The sequence below is a fragment of the Leuciscus leuciscus genome, assembly GCF_965113295.1.
Source record: "Leuciscus leuciscus genome assembly, chromosome: 10".
Lineage (NCBI taxonomy): Eukaryota > Metazoa > Chordata > Actinopteri > Cypriniformes > Leuciscidae > Leuciscus > Leuciscus leuciscus.
This window is the reverse complement of record NC_138734.1, coordinates 31307004-31327976: the sequence shown is the minus strand read 5'-3', so window position 1 is coordinate 31327976 and position 20973 is coordinate 31307004. Positions and strand designations below refer to the sequence as shown.

General features: G+C 38.0%; 1 protein-coding gene and 1 long non-coding RNA gene across 2 annotated transcripts in view; both read left to right on the top strand.

Moving 5' to 3' along the window:
• Window positions 1-20859, top strand: part of hipk2 (homeodomain interacting protein kinase 2) — a 96327-nt gene extending 75468 nt beyond the window's left edge. The window contains exons 6-15 of the mRNA XM_082181594.1: window positions 802-986; window positions 1100-1262; window positions 4642-4864; window positions 5404-5516; window positions 9234-9364; window positions 11474-11653; window positions 11818-12138; window positions 12902-13149; window positions 14114-14265; window positions 14347-20859. Coding sequence (XP_082037720.1) covers window positions 802-986; window positions 1100-1262; window positions 4642-4864; window positions 5404-5516; window positions 9234-9364; window positions 11474-11653; window positions 11818-12138; window positions 12902-13149; window positions 14114-14265; window positions 14347-14805 — 2175 coding nt within the window. The 3' untranslated portion in view covers window positions 14806-20859. The remainder of the gene's footprint in view (window positions 1-801; window positions 987-1099; window positions 1263-4641; window positions 4865-5403; window positions 5517-9233; window positions 9365-11473; window positions 11654-11817; window positions 12139-12901; window positions 13150-14113; window positions 14266-14346) is intronic.
• The window catches only part of LOC309508267, a 224346-nt gene that overhangs the window by 147260 nt on the left and 56113 nt on the right, over window positions 1-20973 (top strand). The gene's annotated exons all lie outside the window — the stretch shown is intronic.

The window sequence follows — 20973 nt, the reverse complement described above, 5'->3', positions numbered from 1 at the left end:
TCCTTTAGAAATCATTCTAATATTCTGATTTATTATGAGTGTTGGAAACAGTTCTGCTGCCTAATATATTTGATGAATAAAAGGTTAAAAAGAACTGCATTTATTCAAAATAAAAAAATATTTTCTAATAATCTAAATCTTCTTTACTATCACTTTTTATCAATTTAACACATCCTTGCTGAATGAAAGTATTGATTTATTTCAAAAAAAGAAATAAAAAAATAGCTGACCCCAAATTACTGACCAGTAGTGTATATTGTTGTTACAAAAGATTTCTATTTTTAAAACATTTGCTTCTTTTTAATTTTTTTTAATTTTTTTTATTCATCAAAGTATCTTAAAAAAGTATCACAGGTTATGAAAAAATATTAAGCAGCAGAACTGTTTCCAACTTTGATAATGAATCATCATATTAGAATGATTTCTAAAGGATCATGTGATAGACTGGAGTAATGATCCTGAAAATTCAGCTTTGCATCACAGAAATAAATGATAATTTAAAGCATAATGAATTGAAAACCAATTCTTTTAAATTGGAATAATATATCACAATATAAAAAAAAATTCTGTATTTTTTTATCAAATAAATGCAGGCTTGATGAGCAGAAGAAACTTCTTTCAAAAACATTAAAAATAGTAATGTGTCCAAACTTTTGGCCTGTACTGTATATAATAAATATAATATAAAACAATAACCGTGTTTGAGGATCCCTAAAGTACTTGTTGGTCTCTGTATGTCAGTCAATGTGTATGTCTCTCTCTCTGTCTCATTTCTAACTCTCATTTTTTTCTCTTTCGCAGGTGAATATGACCACAGACTTGGAAGGCAGTGACATGTTGGCGGAGAAGGCAGACAGGAGGGAGTTCATTGACCTGCTGACCAAGATGCTGACCATCGACGCAGACAAGAGAATAACGCCCATAGAGACACTCAACCACCCCTTTGTCACAATGACACACTTGCTGGACTTCCCACACAGCACACAGTCAGTTCAACTACACCAACAGGAAACTTTTTGGGGGGTTGTAAAGGTTATGTCGTTTTATCAAATATGTTATTGTGTTTAGATCGCTGACTATGTCCTTTTCGTTTCTGCAGCGTCAAATCCTGCTTCCAGAACATGGAGATTTGCAAGCGTCGGGTGAACATGTACGACACAGTCAATCAGAGCAAGACGCCCTTTATAACACATGTAGCTCCCAGCACCTCCACCAATCTCACCATGACCTTCAACAACCAGCTTAACACTGTGCATAGCCAGGTCAGTATCCACACACACACACATTTACATTATCACATCTAACTAGTGACTTCCCATTACCGTATACTGTCCTTAAATAAAGTTATGATAGGTAAACCATAAATCAAGTTTGTTGTTGTTGTTGGTGGTGTAAGTTTCTGACCTAGCAGGGTCAAAATTACTAAAAATGACCCTTTAAGCTCAAATGAACAAATGCGATCGAATAGAAAATTAAATACACCACAGTAAATAATCAAAATATATGTACTCGATAATGAAATAATAAATATAATTAAATTATGGTATCATAATTGCATTAAAAGCATTAATATCCTTAAAAGCATCCTTAAACAAGACAAATGTACTTGAGAAGCCAGATAATATAATATAAATATAATGTTCATAAATATTTTAATTATTACATTTATATTTCTGTTGTAAATAATTATTTGTAATTATAATAATAATTTATAAAATAAAATTATATATATATTGTGTTAAATGTTGTGCAATATTTTGTAATTAGATGTTTTAATGGATATGGAGACAATATTTTTGTGGTGTATGGACCATTTTCTTTTTTGAGCACATCATAATAAAAAAATTACTAACTTATGTTTCAACCTCACAACTACAGCCATGTCAGAACAAACACACCAACAAGCTACTGTTTATGTGACAAAAAACTTGAATATTTGAATTCAGTTGCTACCTTAACCCTTGCCGATCCCTAGTTCAGTTAAGTTTACCTTAAAGCTGCAGATAATTAATTGCATTACATGCATTGACTCAGTCGGACAATCCAAAGAAATGAGTGTAGCATTGGCCCATTGACCACTAACAGTATCGGATGACTTCCTTCAGCGGACAGAACACCAGTCATATCATGGGCCATTTGGGCTGTGTGTATGTGCGCGTGCGTGTTTTTCCAGCCTTGCAGCCCTCTGTCACAATGTGCTGATTAACAACATGACAGCCTCTACTTCCTGCTTGGCTTGCATTTTACCACTTCGCAGCCTTAAAGATTGCACCACTTTGTTTCCTTCTCTCCTTTTGTTTCCTCCTGTTTTGCCTCAGTGCAGTTTAGCTTCACCAGGGAGCGTTTGTCTAAACTGCTGACAGAGGGCCAGGCTTGAATCCTATAATGCCTTCATTTTGAGTTCTTTGATCAGCTCAAAACGTGACTTTCCCCTTCGAATAAACATGTCTGATGTCAAAAAGTCATACGGCTGTGATGCCATAGCATTCCGGCCTCTCTGTGACGTCGTGAGAAGAACATTGTGTAGGGCATCCAGTGTGTTCGAAGGGAAAGCTTGTGTAGCATTAGCCAGCTGTGAGGGTGAAGTGTTTATTTTGTGTGATGAATGCCATGGCGGCGTATTGATTAACTCTCTCCCCTGGTGCTCGTCGGCCTTGCTAAACGGTGAAAATGAAAAATGAAAAGCCCTGTACTGAATTCTCCCCATACAAACCTTAATGAAAAGTCTATAATTACTAGCTGTGGCGTGAGATGAAACGGTATTGCTTTAGTAACAGATGAAAGTAAATAACACTAGCTTCCATTAAACGAAGTGATTTTGATGGTGCACCAGAGTTTAAGCACATCTTTTTTGTCTATTATTTTGTTCAAATCCGCCCCTATCTTGGAAGAAATGACAGGCATTTTACATGGAAATGCACTTGAATGGTCATGTCTAGATGATAAACCTCTTCTACCTCCTTCTACCAAGGCTACAGATAGGGTTGGTTGACGAGACACTCCAAACAAATAGTTTACAAATGCGGCATGTGAATTACACAAGACTTTTTGAAGAGGGTTACCATCTAAACATGATCTATTCAGACTTAACCATGAGTCATGGCTTTTTTTGTGCGGAATTTTTGTGACTTTTTGTTTACTGAGATGGAACAGAAAGACGTGAAAATAAAGAGGCTCAAACCCACATTTTTCATATTACCACCACAGCTCAACATTTTTATGTTTGAGCATGCCTGCATACCACTAAGCCATAGCTTAGGGCTTGAAGGTCTGGCTTAGTTTTGGATGGTCTGAACAGGCACATGAGATCCTGAGTAGGTTAGACTCAAACCCACATTTCCCATATGAGCTCGAAACCTCAAAACATTTATGCTGGAGCATGTGCGCAGACCACTAAGCCATAGCCCAGACCCTGTGGGCACATGATTAGAAACTTGATTAGGCCAGACTCAAACCCACATTTCTCATATTAGCACCATGGCTCAACATATTGTCTGAGCATGTGTGCCAACCGCTAAGCCATAGCTCAGACCATTTATTTTATTTTATTTGAGAAGTTCTGAACAGGCACATGGAAACTTGTGGGTTTAAGCCTGCCAAAGCTCAAATTGTTCATGCCGGAGCATTTGCGCTGAACGCCAAGCCATAGCTCAGACCATGTTTTTTTGTTTTTGTTTTTTTAATGTTTGTTTATTTTGGACATGGGAACTTGAGCAGTATAGACTCAACCCCAGATTTCCCAAATAGGCTTCGTGGCTAAAAATATTTATGCTGGAACATGTGCACTTACTGCTAAGCCATGGCTCGGACCTTCTTTTTTGTTTTGAGCAGCCCTTTCCCCTCTCTGGCGATGTTACCGCACTCATATTTTACTTCTGGCTATATTTTTGGCTTGTGCTTTCATTATAGAGCGAGAGTGACTATGATGGAAGGACCTGTACAATTCTTTTGAGAAGCACATTCGGTTCACCGTTCTAGATGGAGGAGTGGGAGTTCCCTCGTTCATCAAACCCTCTAGACGCGCAAATTCCACATTGATAGATGAATAAACAGATGAATGTGCCGCAGTCAGGCCGGATTAAAAAGCACTGGAGGGGAAATCTAGAGCAGAGGCTTTGAAGAACAGATTTTTTTCCTCCCCTCACCAGTTAGATATGTGTGTATATTTAATCATAGCTTTAGCACAAAGAGGGATCATTATCTGCTGCTAATGAGACTGAGCAAATTCAATGAGTTTAAGGGTTGATGGAGACTGTAACACAAGAGCATTGATTGAAGCTCTCTCACCTCCTCTTTCCTCTTCCCTCACGCTCAATAAGTCATTTTATAGAACATGCCTGAACCTTAATGCCGTCTGCACCCAATAGCATCTAATTTGTTGAATTTGTTGTATTCGCTTTGAAAAATTACTTGACATCAAGCATGCTTCCCGTGCCTGCAGTTTTCATCAGCTAGTTTTTTTTTGAACATCCATCCTGCATATTGAGAAATATTTTAAGGAGTTTATGTTTATCATTTGCTATTCTTTGAAATTTTGCCCCGCATCCTCTCATCGTTGTTCCACCCAATCCCCACACCCACTTCCTCATGCTTTTGTTTGTTTGTCTTTGTTTGTTTGTTTTATCCCATCGGTTCCTTTAGGCCACCAACCTGGCTCCCTCTTCCACCAGTGCCACCCTTTCCCTTACCAATCCTGATGTCTCCATACTAAATTACCAATCTGCACTCTACCAGCCTTCTGCGGCCCCCATGGCTGCCGTGGCCCCCAGGACCATGCCTCTCCAGCCCGGTGCACCACAACTCTGTGCCGCCCGACCTGATCCCTTCCAGCAGGCCCTCATCGTCTGCCCACCTGGCTTCCAAGGTGAGCGCTGTTTTCATTTATACTAAACCCATATATCTTTGGCTGTTACATACAATAAATTATGCTAAAGTACTAGGTCACACATAAATTACAATTCTGCATTATATTCTTTCCGAACTTGTTTAATGTTATTTTTTCTGTTTTTAAAAAATCTTTACCCAACTCTTTCCATATAACAGCAGTTTATAGTATCTACATCAGACAAATAGGACAAAAAAAAAAACATTAAAGTATCATAAAAGTGGTCCACACGACTGGTGCGCTACATTCCAAGGCCTCTTAAGCCACACAATAGATTTATGTGACGAACAGACTCAAATTTAAGTCGTTATACATTGACACTTGCTTCCCGATTCAACAATGAAAAAATGGAAATTTCAGTCAGGTTATCATACGGATAGAAAATACACTGCTTAATTTCTGAAGGATCATGTGACGCTGAAGATAAGAGTAATTGCTTCTGAAAAATTCATGAATCAGAATGAGCTGTTTCATAAATTTGGCCATCTAATTATGTTTACCTTGTTATTTCTTCCCAGGTTTGCAAGCATCACCCTCTAAACACACTGGCTACTCAGTGCGGATGGAGAATGCAGTTCCCATAGTAACACAGGCCCAACCTCTACAGATCCAGTCAGGCCTTCTGACACAGGTATAGCCAGACATTGCCCCCATTGCCATAGCAATACAAAGCCACATTTACTAAACTAATTACACCCCTCAGCCTTTCCCAAATTCTCAATTACATCCGAATTTGGCTCCAACCAAAGAGCAATTAGCATGACCTACTTTGTTTTAATGATAAAAGTATAATTCGCTTTCCCTTTAACAAAATCAAGAAGACACTCTCATTTCATGGCAAATAGATTAATTGAAGCCAGGTTGGATTTATCTCATAATGCTCTGCTGTATCAACGGGAGTGACCTGCCTTTACCCTGCCAGAGATTTTACCCCACTGATGGTTTGCTTTCCTGCTTCCACTAAGGTCCAGGGAACTCTGCTCCTTTCGTGGAGTTAGAGAAAGTCAAGCTTTGATGAGCAAGGCTGAGGTTGGCTTTAAATGAGGTCTGTGAGTGCTGAGGGATTTGTCTACCCTCTGGAGCCGCAAGGAAGGGCCCAGACGGCTTTTAAAATTTGAGACAGGGTGGGGAGGTTCAGAGCCGTTTAGCTAATTTGTAATTTATCCTCAACATTTCCTAGAGCTCTTGCTGCTGTTTTAAGACTCTACTCTTCTGCTTGAAAGCATAGTTCAGCCAAAAATGAAAATGATTTACTCACACTCATGTTGTTTCAAACTTGTGTGACTTACTTTCTTCAGTGAAACATAAAAGGTGAATTTTTGAGCAATATTCTGGCCACACTTTTAAATTGAATGAAAGTGAAGGAGGAGAGTAGCTGTGAAGCTCCAAAATGACCAAATAAATGGCATAAAAGTATCAGAAAAGTAGTCCATATGTGTTCTTTTCCAAGTCTTCTGAAGCGTTGTGTGAGGAACAGACCAGAACAGTCGATATTTACTGAAACTCGTGATATGCATTCTAGCTGTCCTTGGCATGTTAATGAGAGTTCATGAAAGAATTAGCAATACCCAATTTGTGAATGAAACATTGTTTTGAATCAGATCTTTTCAGTGAATCTGTTGATCCCATTCATAAAAGTAGGCTGAATAATTGATTAGCTTACTAGAGGAAAAGTTTATCTGTGAATAACCATCTAAATGGTCTATTTTATCACACAAAGCTATAATATGGCTTAAGAAAACTTGAAATATGGCGCACAAGTCATATGTACCACTCTTATGATATTTTTACAATGTTTTTTGCAACCTTTTTGAAGTTTGAAGCTCCAGTCTCCATTCAGATTTATTCCACAGTAAAAAAAAGCAAATCATACAAGTTTCAAACAACATGGCAGTGAGTAAATGTTGCAGAATTGTTATTTTTAGTTGAGATATTCCTTCAAATAAAGTCTACGGATGCTGAAAGCCAGGGACCGAGGTCAGGGTGACGAGGTTCACAACGGTTTAGCTAATTGTAATTCGTCTACAATCTTTTTCAGTATTGCTGAGTTTTGCTTATGTCGCTGTTTCGTGACTACACTGTATTTCTTTATTGTTCCTCACGTACAGGAAAGCCTGTGAATAAAATCCACGGGTGATTATCGGAGCACTGCATTGGGAAAGACAGTTTCTCCAGAGTAAAGATTGGGGATACTTGTTTATCATTTCTCCAGGGCCTAAACCGCCCATTCTTCCCCCCTTCAACCCAATCAGCCAAACCACACCGCTCCTGGTGCCAGTGGAGTGGGATTCTAGAAGGCCTCAGCTTTTATCTAGAACAGGAATGCAGAAAATGCGAAAACAATTGGCGAGAGAGCGGCGGTGCTTTCAGAGCCCTGGGGGTGACAAAAGGCTTTCACCCTGTGAGGGCAGAAAAGCTGTTAGGGGGGTAGTCGCAGAGATGGCCTTGCATGGAAAACTCTTATCTGGGTTAGCGTTCCAGGCCAGACGGAACAATTACACAACCCGACCCAGAGTGAGAAAGGAGGATGCAAAGTGTCAGGAATGTAGGCAAAGGGCTTTGGGGACATAGTTCTGATGAAATTATTTGTGTCATGGGCGGAAGAAGTATGTTGAGGTGTTGCCACATACTGAAAGTATGCACTTTAATGCAAAGTTACGGCTAAATTAAATAGGTTTCTTTCAGTTAAGCTGTAATTTATATACAATGTAAACTATATATATATATATGTGTATTATTAATAAAGCGCTTCAAAAATAAAACAAATGACAATGATAAGCTGATTGTAGTTTGAGAGTAACATACTGAGTACATAATACCAATCCCATGCACTCTTGTGATAAAGTTGACCTTAAATTGCCAGAATTCCTGAAAAAGGCCCAGATTCACACCTCTCACAATGATAAATGCCTTTCAAACATTGTAAAAGCATTTTTTCCCCGACTTTTTCATCTCCTTTTGTGCAAGTGCTGTGGCCCATACAGATGGGCTGGTAAATAGATGTGCAAAGAGTATTAAAGAAACAATTCATTAGTTGTACATTAAACTGCTAATCAATAAAGCTGCATTAAACTATTAGAGCTGCAGGCACTCTTCTTCAAGCTCACGTCTCTGGGCAAATTATGCCTGGCACTCCTCGCTCTCCTCACCCGCCATACAAAACAGCTCCTCACAAAGCCTCTGAATGGGGGCCCCTGAATTTAATTAAAGTCAGAGCTGATTTGGAAAATGTCTCGCACATCAGCACACTGCCTGGGAGATGCCACATCTCTTTATTAAGGCAGGGTCTTATCTTTTTTATAGACATGAGCCAAGGCCTTACGCAGTATGCAGGGCCCCATCTCAGACCCTCATCTATGCAGATACGGTGCCAAGGTATCGAGGGAGAGAAATGAATGAAGTTCCAACGAAAGGGGCTCAAGCTTTTTTGTTATTCCGCAGGGAGATCTTTTTTGTTGTCCATAATTTGCTTCTTCAAAGCCGTCCTGCTCGCTTCTTCATTTTCTGACCAAGAAAGTAATTACTAAAGAAGATGGATGCATTATAAAATTCTTCTGTACACATTTAGTTATTTTTTTACTCCGTGTTTTTGTGTTGTTTTCCAGTACAAATATCTAAACATTTTTTAAATCACCAGACATTTACATGAGAAGCAAAATTACTTGTTTTCAGAAATTTTTATCAAAATGAAGTGAGTTTATGCTTAAAACAAGAAAAATATGGGGTCAGAAAATGTAAGTTTATTTTTCTGACCCCATTGTCAGATATTTTATCTGGTTTTAAGCACTCAATTTGATGCATTTTTTTCAGACAACTCAATTTAATATCTTAAATAATTGTGCATCTCCAGTAAAGGAATCTTGATTTAAGAATGTTTAAATATTTGAACTGTAAATAAAAAGTAAGAAAACCATTTTTTTGCGGTGTGTGATGTCTCTAGGCCCAAACGCTGATGCTGCTGTGTCTTAAATAACTAAATGACCCCTTTGGTGGTTGTTTGGCACAGTTTATCACTTACTAGCGGTCATTTCTCTAAATAGCCATATCCTTTTTCTCCTCTCTAAATATGTGGGTGCAGTCCCCTGGCCTGTTTAGCCGCGGTGCAACCCTGCGATTTGATGTGCCGGGTTACGGGGTCTTTACACTGACTGCAATTAAATAGCTCGAGGTCACGGAGTCCGTGTGCTGTTGGTTGCTAGTAGGCGTTCATATCCTACTCGACTGCAATGTCCAACTAAATTGGATCACATGAGCTCTACTAACTGTAGATTTTTTGACCTTCTGCTGGAGATGTACCTCACTTTTTTTGGTACTAACCCTCTGTTTTCCTTCCATCCTGACCTTGCAGCAGGCCTGGCCATCTGGTACTCAACAGATTCTCCTTCCGCCAGCGTGGCAGCAGCTCACACACACTTCAGTGCAACACGCCACCGTCATCCCCGACTCCATGACCAGTTCGCAGCCTCTGGCCAACTGGAGGTTAGTTGCCACTATACCATTTTGACTGCCATTTTGTTTGACCGTTGGCAAATGGGGAGTGTTCGAGAAACCATATTTTTTGCAATAGATTCAACCAGTGCCCGTCCACTTTTTCAGCTGCTTTGATTCCTTAAGTATTTTGAAGTGTTTAAGAGTTTTAAGCCATGAACCAAACCAACCAGCTAAAAGGTGAATCACAAATTAATTAAAAACGATGGAGAATATAAAACTTTGATGTTGATTATATAAATAGAAAGAGAGATCATTTTTTGGTTTATTACAAAATACACATATTATGCATATTTTAATTTTTTTCAAAATATGTCAATATTTTAAATAAGAAAATATTTAACTTGGGAGACTGACTATGATGTAATTCACAATATTTATTGGGAGTGGGTGCTAAAGTGTTAATTTGATTGTCACAATTATCTGATTGGTGGAGATTTCTTTGCAGAATCATGGGTAATGTTGTTTTTCACCAAGAACACCATGAACATTGTTATTTAAAAAAAATATTCAAAATAATGCAGGCTAAGGGCTTCAACAAAAGCATTTCGCATCGATTAGCAACCTCGTAACTCAGAGTTGGTCTGTCTTTAAAGGTTTGTAAGTTATCGTTCAAAATCAATTCTCTATGGAGAAAACTTATACCGTGCTGATTATAAACAGGTCATGTGGAACTCAACCAATCTGTTTTACGATATCATGACTGGTGATGCATATTTTTCACGATAGTTCAGTACCGCAACACTGGGTTTTTATAATCTCCTAGATTATTAACTAAGCAGAATGAATTATCTAGGTTGCTTAGTCTGCAAATGCACCTACAAAGCCAACATGCCTTTGAATTATTCATTTGGAATGCAGGAAGAGAATATTTTAAGACTGATACTCATTATATTCTGGATTTGTTTAGAATTCATGTTGGTTTCTTGTATTAGAACAGTGAGTGCAGGAGCGTGTCTATGGCTAGGACAGGGTAATGGAGTCAGGTCGTGCTGACCTGCATGATGTGAACGTATTACAGAAGAATATCTGCAGATCATCACATCAGCGCCTTAAGCTCAGCCTGGAGGGCTCTATAGTCCCAGTCCGGTTGGAAAAGTGTCGCACTTTTACTGCAGAGATCCTCCTCTGAGATCTATTGCTGTTCTCTTCTCTTCTCCTCTGCTATTTGCTGCAGTCACTGCTGCCTCCTCTGGCCAAATGTTGCATTGCATTTATTCTTCATCGAGATACAGTTGTAGTTGATGATTGAAGACGATGGTACAGATATCTAAATTCTAGTTAGTAAAAAATAACAATGTTTATTCCTATGTATAAAGTATTTAATTTTGAGTATTGCTGTAGTATCAAATTATTTTGGTAAAAAAATATGACCATTACATTAAGGAGTTGCAAACATTTTATCTGTAGAATATTTGTTGTTCTCCAGTAGAGCATTGTACACTACAAATATCCTATTTTTAATTATGTGTGTTTGGTTTGACAGTAAAACATTTAAACATCCTTAAAATAAAATCACAAAATGCTAAGAATAATTTTTAAAGTATGTATCTTGAATAAATGATACATTTGTAGGTCTCTAAAGCAAAATTATTTAGTAAAAAATGAAACAAATTTGAAAAGTGTATTTTGTCTCATTCCATTACATATTTATCATTTGGATTAAGCATATATCTATTCATATTATCTGGCAATTTTGCTAGCCAGGTAAATTTGTCTTGTTGAAAGAATGTTTAGAAGACTTACAAGTTACTGATCAAACTGATTATTTTAGATTAATATTTTTATATATTAATATATATTAATATACACTACTGCTCAAGAAGATTTTTTTCAAAGCAATTAATCAGCATATTAGAATGATTTCTGAAAGATCATGTGACACTGAAGACTGGAGTAATGATGCTGAAAATTCACTTTAAAATATGTTCAAATAGAAACACTCATTTTTAAACTGCAATAATATTTCATAATAATAATCTGTTTTACTGTATTTGGGATCTTATAAATGCAGCTTTGGTGAGCATAAGAGACTTCTTTCAAAAACATTACTGGTTGTTAGTGTAGTCTTTATAGGTGATGCACATTGTTTCGTTTCAGGAATTCACATCCCCACAGCAGCCATTACAATCCCATTATGCAACAGCCAGCCTTACTGGCGGGTCACGTCACCCTGCCCTCTCAGCAACCTCTCAATGTGGGTGTGGCTCATGTCATGAGACAGCCATCAAACAACAGCTCCTCCTCCAAAAAGAACAAGCAGCACCAGATAAACAACAGGTCAGAAAACCCTTTCTAATAAAACTAAGACAGTTTTATCATGGCATCAGATGGGAATATTCATATATGTTGGTATTTAAATGGTACCTCAATGAATGCCATGGTATAATGTTAAAAAACATTCGTACTGAAATGAACTTTAGAATTGTTTTATTCTTTCTTAGGAACGTGTCCGCATACGACGCGCCCTCCACCCAGACTGTGACGTCCCCACAGCGCTCCAAACGAGTGAAGGAGAACACCCCTCCTCGGTGCGCCGTGGTTCAGAACGGCCCGTCTTCGACGTGTGCCCCATCACAGACCTGTGGAGGAGGGGGATGGGGAGGCGAGCAGGCATGTAGCACCACTCGAGACCACCACGGTCAACACAACCCACCGCGTCAAACCATCGTGATCCCCGACACTCCCAGCCCGGCCGTCAGCATCATCACCATCAGCAGCGACACGGATGAGGAGGACGACCTCAAACAGCCCACTAACACCAGGTCGGAAAAATGGGACGAGCCATTTTAGCACACATTAGTTCTGTAATATGACATATTTTTGAGCGAAAGTGGGAAGTGATTTAGGACAGAACTTGATTATATCCTTCAGGATTTGATTGTGTTTTTATTAGGGTATAATATTATTGGTTAAAGGAATAGTTCACTCAAAAATGAAAATTCTGTCATCATTTACTAACCCTCCAGTTGTTTCAAACCTGTATAAATTTCTTTCTTCTGCTGAACACAGAGGAAGATATTTTGAAGAATGTCGATAACCAGACAGTTGATGGACCCCATTGACTTCCATAGAAAAAAAAAATACTATGGAAGTGAATGGGGTCATCAACTGTCTGGTTATCAACATTGACTGAATTTTCTTTTTTAAGTGAACTATTCCTTTAATATTTTCCTTGGTCATGTCAAATCATTTCAGAGGTGAAGAAAGTTATTACATTTTGATGAAAGATTATAAAAATGATTTGTTTTCTGTGGAATAACTGATCTGTTATCTTATGAATATGATATAAAATTAATATGAATAATCTTGCACAATAAGACCAGGGACATTTATTGATCAGGGAAAAAAATAAAACTTTTAAATACCTGTTCAGCTCTGCAAATGAAGCTTTGGAAATGAATTTGGTAGTCTTGGGAGTTGGACAAATATTACATTGTGCATCATTACACAAAACAATATTTGAATAACTTTACATGCATATTACATAGTTTTTATTTCCAATGAACCTGTTTTGCCTTCTCACAGCACGTCATCTAAACATAGGAAGAATGTCATCAGCTGTGTGACGGTCCATGATTCCCCTGACTCTGACTCCAGCAATACCAGCCCTTACGCTGTGGAGTCCCGGGCTAATGGTCCCAACGCCAACAGCTACGACTCCAAAGTTGCTGTCCTGGACAACTACAGCAACGGGAACCCCCGCACCATCATCATCCCCCCACTGAAGAGCCAGACCAGCGAGAATCTGGGAGAGTGTGATAGACTCTTGCCTGGTGAGACAGGGGAAGGGCTGATAAGATGACAGAGAAAAACGGGCATCTGGCAGGGCCTGAATCAAGCATCAATTTAAAGGGACAATTCACTGACAGCCTCTGATGTGCAGTGTTGATTTATTTAGTAGATTTATGTGCCATTTCAAAAGCTATAGATAGTAAAACAATTTATATAGGTAATTCAAACAACTCAGATCTGTTAACATTTGTCTGAAGAATATTATATTACAATGCAAGCTCGAATGTGATGAGAACATTTTGAAACATTACTATGCAGCTTTCGCAAATACTTGATTCTAATTGGTCAACCGTAGCATTCTGCAGACACATTTTTATAAGGACCGCTAAACTAAAATTGATCCAGGCAAACGATTTCCAACATAGCTGTGCTAATTTCATTTATTTATTTATTTATTTATTAACACAATATAACCATTTTTTATTCATTGATTATTTGTTTGTTTACTTTTATTTTTATTTTATCGCAATCTGTCAGTCAATACTTCTAATGTTATTTTCAAAAAAATATATATATTTATTTTATGTGGTTATTTAACGTAATATAATAAATATTTCCAACAATTTTCCAAATGTATTTATTTATTTTCACAATATATCAATTAATATTTCCAATGTTTTTTCCCCAAACAAAATATTTTTATTTTTTATGTGGTTATTTAACATAATATAATAAATATTTCCAACAATTTTCCAAATGTATTTTATTTTTATTTTTTTATTTTATACATATCATCAATATTTCCCAAATGTTCCTAATTTATTTGTTTATTTATAATATTTCCAACACAAATATATTAATTAATTAATTAATTTATTTATTTATTGATTGATTGATTGATTGATTGATTGATTGATTTCAGTAAGTAGCCTTGTAACAACTGGGAGAAGAAGTGCCAACTGTAACATAAGAAGTTAACATACCATTTTTTATTAATTCCAACAGACATGATGAACCACCAGAACTCTACCTACAAGTTCAAAATCTCCAACGGGGGCTTGTCTGGAAACATCCACTCGTCGGGAGGCGTATCGTACCGACAGCAGCGCACGGGGCCACACCCCTTTCAGCAGCAGCAGCCTCTAAATCTCAGCCAGGTATTTCAGTCAAGAATTTCACATCTGGTTTCAGAGTTCATATATTTATCCACAAAAGTAATATATTATTGCTTTGTGTAGGCTCAGCAGCACATGGCAATTGAGCGCAACGGAGGTCACCGGCGGCAGCAGGCCTACATCACCCCCACTATGGCCACCCAGGCTCAGTATTCCTTCCACAACAGCCCCACCCACACAGCTAACGTTCATCCACACTTGGCCCCCCCTCATCTGTCCGGGCAACACCTCTACACCTACACTGGCCCCACGGCCCTGGGCTCCACCGGCACGGTGGCCCACCTGGTCGCTTCGCAGGGTTCGGCCCGTCACGCAGTCCAGCACGCCAGCTACCCGCCGGGCATCGTCCACCAGGTGCCTGTCAGCATGGGCCACCGCGTGCTGCCCTCGCCCACCCTGCACCATGGCCAGTACCAGGCCCAATTTGCGCACCAGACCTACATCAGCGCTTCTCCTGCCTCCACTGTCTACACTGGATACCCGCTGAGCCCCACCAAGATGAACCAGTACCCTTACCTCTAAAGCTGAAACACTGGAGCCCAGCCAATCGCTGCTTACCATTTCTACCCTTATCCCACCTAGAGACAGAGAGACACGCTGAAGCCTATCGACCCTTAACCCCATCCCCTTGTTCCTTTCATGCTTAAACTTGAAGACAATGAAGATGCCGATGGATAGAGGAAGTGTATTCTCGGAGGGAACGGAAGGGTACTGAGGAGCTTTCTTTTTGATGAGTTTTATTTTGCCTTCTCAAAAGGGCCAGTTAACAATTTATTTTGTGATCTGGAGGTTTTGTTTCTCTTAAAACAGAAGTCGAAGAAGGAGTTCTTGCTTTTGTTCGTTTCTTTTACAACAAGGTCTCAACAGCAGGCCGTTTGGGAGAGACAGAGTTTCGTTCGGCGGAGATTTTGTTGGCTTTTCCCTTTCTTGAAATCATTCACCGACTGTTTGAGCCCGAGGTCAGGACGTGGATGTTTTGAATTCCTACGAGAATTTTTTTGGATGAGGTGAAATACGGATATCTGCTGCTCTTCAAAGAAAAAAAAAAAAACATAACGATGGCCTTGAACTGTCTTAAACGTTTCCAAATTACTTGCGGCGAACGGTATTGTGCATACTCCGCCGCGCTCTCCGACAAAAACACCTGGAGGAATCTTCTGGAAATAGGACGACAAAACTTTCTAGTGTATTTATAGACTTTTCTTTGTTTGTGTTCACATTTAGAAAAGAAAAATACGTTTGTCATACCGTAGAACATTAGCTGGGCCCCTCTTTGTAGAATGTAGCAGTCTGCACCCGTTGATTTAATGAAGAACCTTTCTTATACCAATAGATTCTTGTTTTTCCTCTTTCAATGTGATTGCACAAAGTGGTTACAATAACATAGGCATGTTCAACATGGTAGTCGGTCGTGCGTTTGCGTGCATGTGTGCGCTCAGCACATCTGTGCGACGTATTCCTCCACAGTCTTAGGTTTATCATTGTTACCTCGTAGTGCCTTACATATATTACGACAGTTTACTTGGCTGGAAACCCTCTAGAACCAGATGCTAGTCAGAGAGTTGGCTCCTAGGTTGAACATCTTCATCGTTTCGTGTTTTGTTTTTTTTAAGTTCCAGGATTAAGCATTAGCCCTAAACGTTATTTAAACGCTTCTCGTTTAGCGTGCATGAGATCTTTTACATTTACAGATACTTGCCTGGGGTAATGAACCAAAGTTGTCATTTAAAGATAAGTAACTTTTGTTCGGGATAGTGGATATAATTATATAGCGTATTTACTGTACATACCGTAGCTATGCGTTTTAGTCACCTTGCAATCAATGCGATGTCACTGATTTTAGGCTGTATTTGTCATAAAAGGGAGACTAAACGAATATTTCATGGGAAAAGCCAAGTGTCGTTCAATCATTTGGAGACTGGGCTGCATAGTTTGTTTAAAGTTAAATAAAACATACCAGGTTTGAAGAGGTTGTCTGTTTATGGAAGGCTGGACTTGGTTCAGAAACCTGGGAGGGTTCGAGAAGGAGAGTCTTGTTAGGCGTTGGAGAGACTGAGGTGCTTGTGGATTTTGATGGGAATTGTTGGGAGAGGGAGAGGGCAAATTCCACATTTTTAATGAGAATTGCATGTTGGCTTTGAGCACGTTGGTAGATGCCGAAGGAAGCCGTGCAGCAAGATTGCACACAACACTCTGATTTAAGCGTTCGTTCGAGGTTCTACGAAGATCTGTGGTGTTTTTATTCTCACGTACACCTTGGGGTTTCAAACGGCCCCATGTTGCATGACATATCTGCAACAACATGCACCGTAAATCAAAATTGGCTGTCTTTTTCACTGTTTGTCTTACCATAGGAATCACTTATGCTACAGGCGTCCTGTCAGTAAAGAGATAACGAAAGTGTAGAAAACTGTGGGCCAATGCTTGTCTTTTTGCTGCTTAATTTAAGGTTCAATATGCTAGCCAATCGTTCACATTGTGTCCTAACCATGCGCTCTGTAATAAACCAATTAAAAAGAAAAGAAAAGTTTATATAGTACTTTATATACCCTACCATTGAAATGTTTGGGGTCAGTGAGATTTTGCTTTTAAAGAAATTCATATTTTTATTCAGCAAAGCATTAAATTGACCAGAAGTGACAGTAAAAACATATTATAATAATAATAATTTAAAAAAATTAAAAAATAAATGCTGTTCTTTTGAACTTTCTATTCTTCAAAGAATCCTGAAAAAAATGGTTTTCACAAATATATTAAGCAGAAAATACTGTTTTCAACATTGTTAGTAGAATAAATGCACCAAATCCACATATTAGAATGATTTCTGGAGGATCATGTGTCACTAAAGACACATGCTGAATGATGCTGAAAATTACATTTTATAATATATTACAATAGAAATGAGTTCTTTAAAAATGTAATACATTTTCAAAATATTTTACTGTATTATTAAGTAAATGCAGCCTTAGTAAGCATAACAAAATAAAACATTAAAAAAACATTACCAACCCCAAACTTTTGAAGAGTAGTGCACCCACAAAGAAAAGGAAAACTAAAAGTTTATTTTAAAGTTTTATAATCACTTAAGTATGGAATGGAAGGAAAACTAAATAATAAACAAAAGAAAAGAATAAGCATTCAAATCAAATTGAATTTAAATAAATAAAAAGAAAAGAAAAATTACATCCATGGGTTTTTGTATTTTGCATAGCCTGTGTCTGTGATGATGGGCTGGGTAGCCCCGCCCACAGTGAAATCTCATTGGTCCAAAATTTTCAGACATGTTCTAGTTAACTGTGGAGGTTATGTGCCTGGTTAGGACACAGTGTTTGTTTTATTTTTATGTTGGGCACATCAAATATATCCCCTTCTGCCCTCACGCCACAAAACTTGCATTTGAAGTAGTTTTTACTTTGAGATGTTTCTATATTATTGTTTTATTTCACTAGGTATATTGTTTTCTCATAGAGAGTGTTGCAATAATGTTCGTGGATGTTTATTATTGTTTTATGTTATATGTCAAGCTTTGATTTCTGGTGGTCAATATGTAACTGTGATGTTTAATATTCATATGTGGACCCTCGTCTGGTAGGAAGCATAAGTGCTCAGCCAAGATCTCACACCAGTTGCGTTGTACCCGAGCCTTCAGTTTGATAGCTTGTCAGATTGATTCGTTAGGCTGTGTGTTACGATGTAGGATGCCTATAGATGTTTTGTTGTTTTTGTTGTGCATACGTTTGTTTAAGCTTAAGTTGGATGCTCATTCAAGCACACAGTTAAGGAAAGGCTCCTTCGATGATACTCCCATAAAACATTCCATTCCGGAAGGAGCCATTTCTGACCGCACTGATCTGTAGTCTCCAGTCCGTCTCACCTCACAGGGACCGACCTGTACGACCAAATTGGGACTCCGCTGGCATTTAAGGAGTTTTGGTTCTTCCCACCAAAGAAATTCAGCATGTCATTGATGTGCAGACGTCTCTCTTGCTGTAATGGAGAAGGAAGAGTGAGTTTCACTGACATTTAGAAAAATAAAAACATTAATAAAAAAAGGTTAGATCAGGTCGGTGTCAGAAAGGATCCTGTAAATGGCATACTAAAACGCAAAATAGAAAAGACACAAATAATGCACTCTCGTGTTCTCTCAGATTTCAGTGCAGTTGCTTTTAACACAGTTTAATCCAGTGTTTTGTACCTTTCTCATACGTTTTGTCAGTGTTAGTGTGGACAAAACTCCCGATTTTGGATCTAATAAGTAGATTTGTGTAAAAAATAAGGCCCTCACATTTTTTAGAAAAAAGAAAATGTCAATTCCATTTCATTTATTAAAGCTGCGGTGTGTAATTATTTACTCCTGATGAGTATAAACACTGTGGCGCTTTAAAAATGGCTTCACTTTGACATGGGATCAACCAATGGTGTGAGATGGGGGCGTGGCTATCAGTTAGTCCAACCAATGGAAAATTGGGAGTGTTTCGAATACAATTCTGTCTGGTGCCACTAGTGACAGTGAAATTATACACTGCAGCTTTAAATTTCAGCTTTATTATTTGGGTTTTAACTAAATATTTAAGAATCACAGACATAAATTAGTGCTTCATGAATTGAATCAGCACTGCTACCTTTAAACTGGTTACTAGTACAAAATGAATGTTAAATTTGAGACTAAAATATCCGATAAATATGATGATTACTGTTGGATTGCTCTGGATAGTAATCACTGAAATGCAAGACTCACTAGAATGACTTGATCTAGCATTCATTTGATCAATAATACAATGTTTTTAATTCTCATGTTTTAACTCAAATCATAGAAAGCCCTACTCACTCTACAAACGTAAATTGATGAATTATGAACAAGAAGTCATAATGATGTGCTGTTGTTGTTTTTTTCTTTGAGATTCAGGCTTTGTCTGAACTTTATACATCAATGAAGATTATGCAACCAAAATGTGCTAGAAATAAGCGTTCATGCAATTTACGATTTTGTTTTCCATCTTATGTCAAAATACTGCCTTCTCCTTTATTAACTGCACATGAAGCTTTAAGGAACCATGAATCTGTGCTGTATTGGTGATTTTTGTGAAGCCTGGGGTTTTGTTACACATTTAGCTTCATGAATCGACAACCTACAGTCAAAATCCTACGTCCGACGTTACAGGAAGCAATGGATTCAGCCACTATAAGGACTACAAAACATTCCTGAAATCTCTTGCCAGTCGAACCCCTGATAACTGTCAGATTGCTTTTAAAGCACATGATCATGAATTAACTCAAAGCTTGCAGAAATCACAATGGATTTTTGTTTATTTTGTCACTGAAGTGGTCACAGTACTTCCAGAATTGTAAAGCTTTTGTTCGTTTCCATCAGATTTTTTTCCTCTCATCTATGGGCTGAAACAGAAGCATAAGGGGTTAAATGCACCATTGAACTTGAATGAATGTGCTAAGAGGCCAAATATGACAATACGGCCATCTCCACATGTTGTTTTAGAACCAAAAAAAAAAGCTAAACAATTATCATAATGCCCAAGAACACTCATCGCTCAACTTTTTTTTTTTTTTGTGACATTACTACAAGCGTGTAAAGCGTAACCTATATCACAAATAGATAAGAAACACCAGTGAATGCAAGTGAACTTATTTGTACAGAAACGTCACTCATCACACGAGTCGCCACAGTAACCTGTTATGTAGCTGTGATGCACCGTAGCCGTTTGTGCAGCCATCGGAGACGTGAACAATTTTCTACTTGCACAGCAGTGAACATTCACAGTCAAATGTAAAAACTAAATATTTTTCTACAATGTTTCAAGACCTAAGAAAGCATCCGACCCCCCGACCCCTGATTTTTGTCGACTGCTGTATGGTTTTCTCAGTAGTGTGTATCACATTAGTTGTTGTCAAAGCTATTGTGTGCTGCAGTATTTCCAGGTATACTTCTTTGTTTATTGTCCTTTTTTTTTATTATAATTATTATAATTTTGCTTTGTTTATTGGAGATTTGAAGAAGTGTGATGTCTCATTATTTCAATCTGTTAACGTAGCATTATATGTACCCTGTACCTTAGGCTAATATTATTAAGTATGCTATGAGAATGGATATTTTACTGGCTTTATAGAATGTTAAAATGAATATAATAATGACAATAATAAGAATGATTTAACTCCTAAAAATTGAGTACTTGCTACTAAGCGCTTGTGTTACCATTACAAATGTTGTGTGCTTCTCTTAATAATTTTCGTTGTAGAAAAAAAACCGAGTGAATTTTATTAGGCTTCGACAACTAATGATAGCAGTGTAAATTCATGGAGGATTTTTAACAAACCTGGGGGTTATAGAAGAATATAGTTATTTTAATCGTTCTATTTACTAACTGTAGGGTGTGAAGGGGCTCGCGTCGTGGTGAACTATGTTATAGCTTGTTATTCACTGTTACTTTTGATCATTTTTCGGTCTCCAAGGTGAATCGAGTTATTAAAGGAAATTTGTATGCTCACATATGCATATTGTATATGTGTAGAAATGTAATCACACTTTGTCTTGGATTTACATTAAACTGTTAAGTCACGGCATCTGTCTTGTATTTTCATGCTGTCATTGTGAGTTTCTTTCTTGTTTAGTCCAGAGAATAATTATCGTTTGGTGGCACACACTAACCAGACTATCACCAAAGGCAATGCACGTGT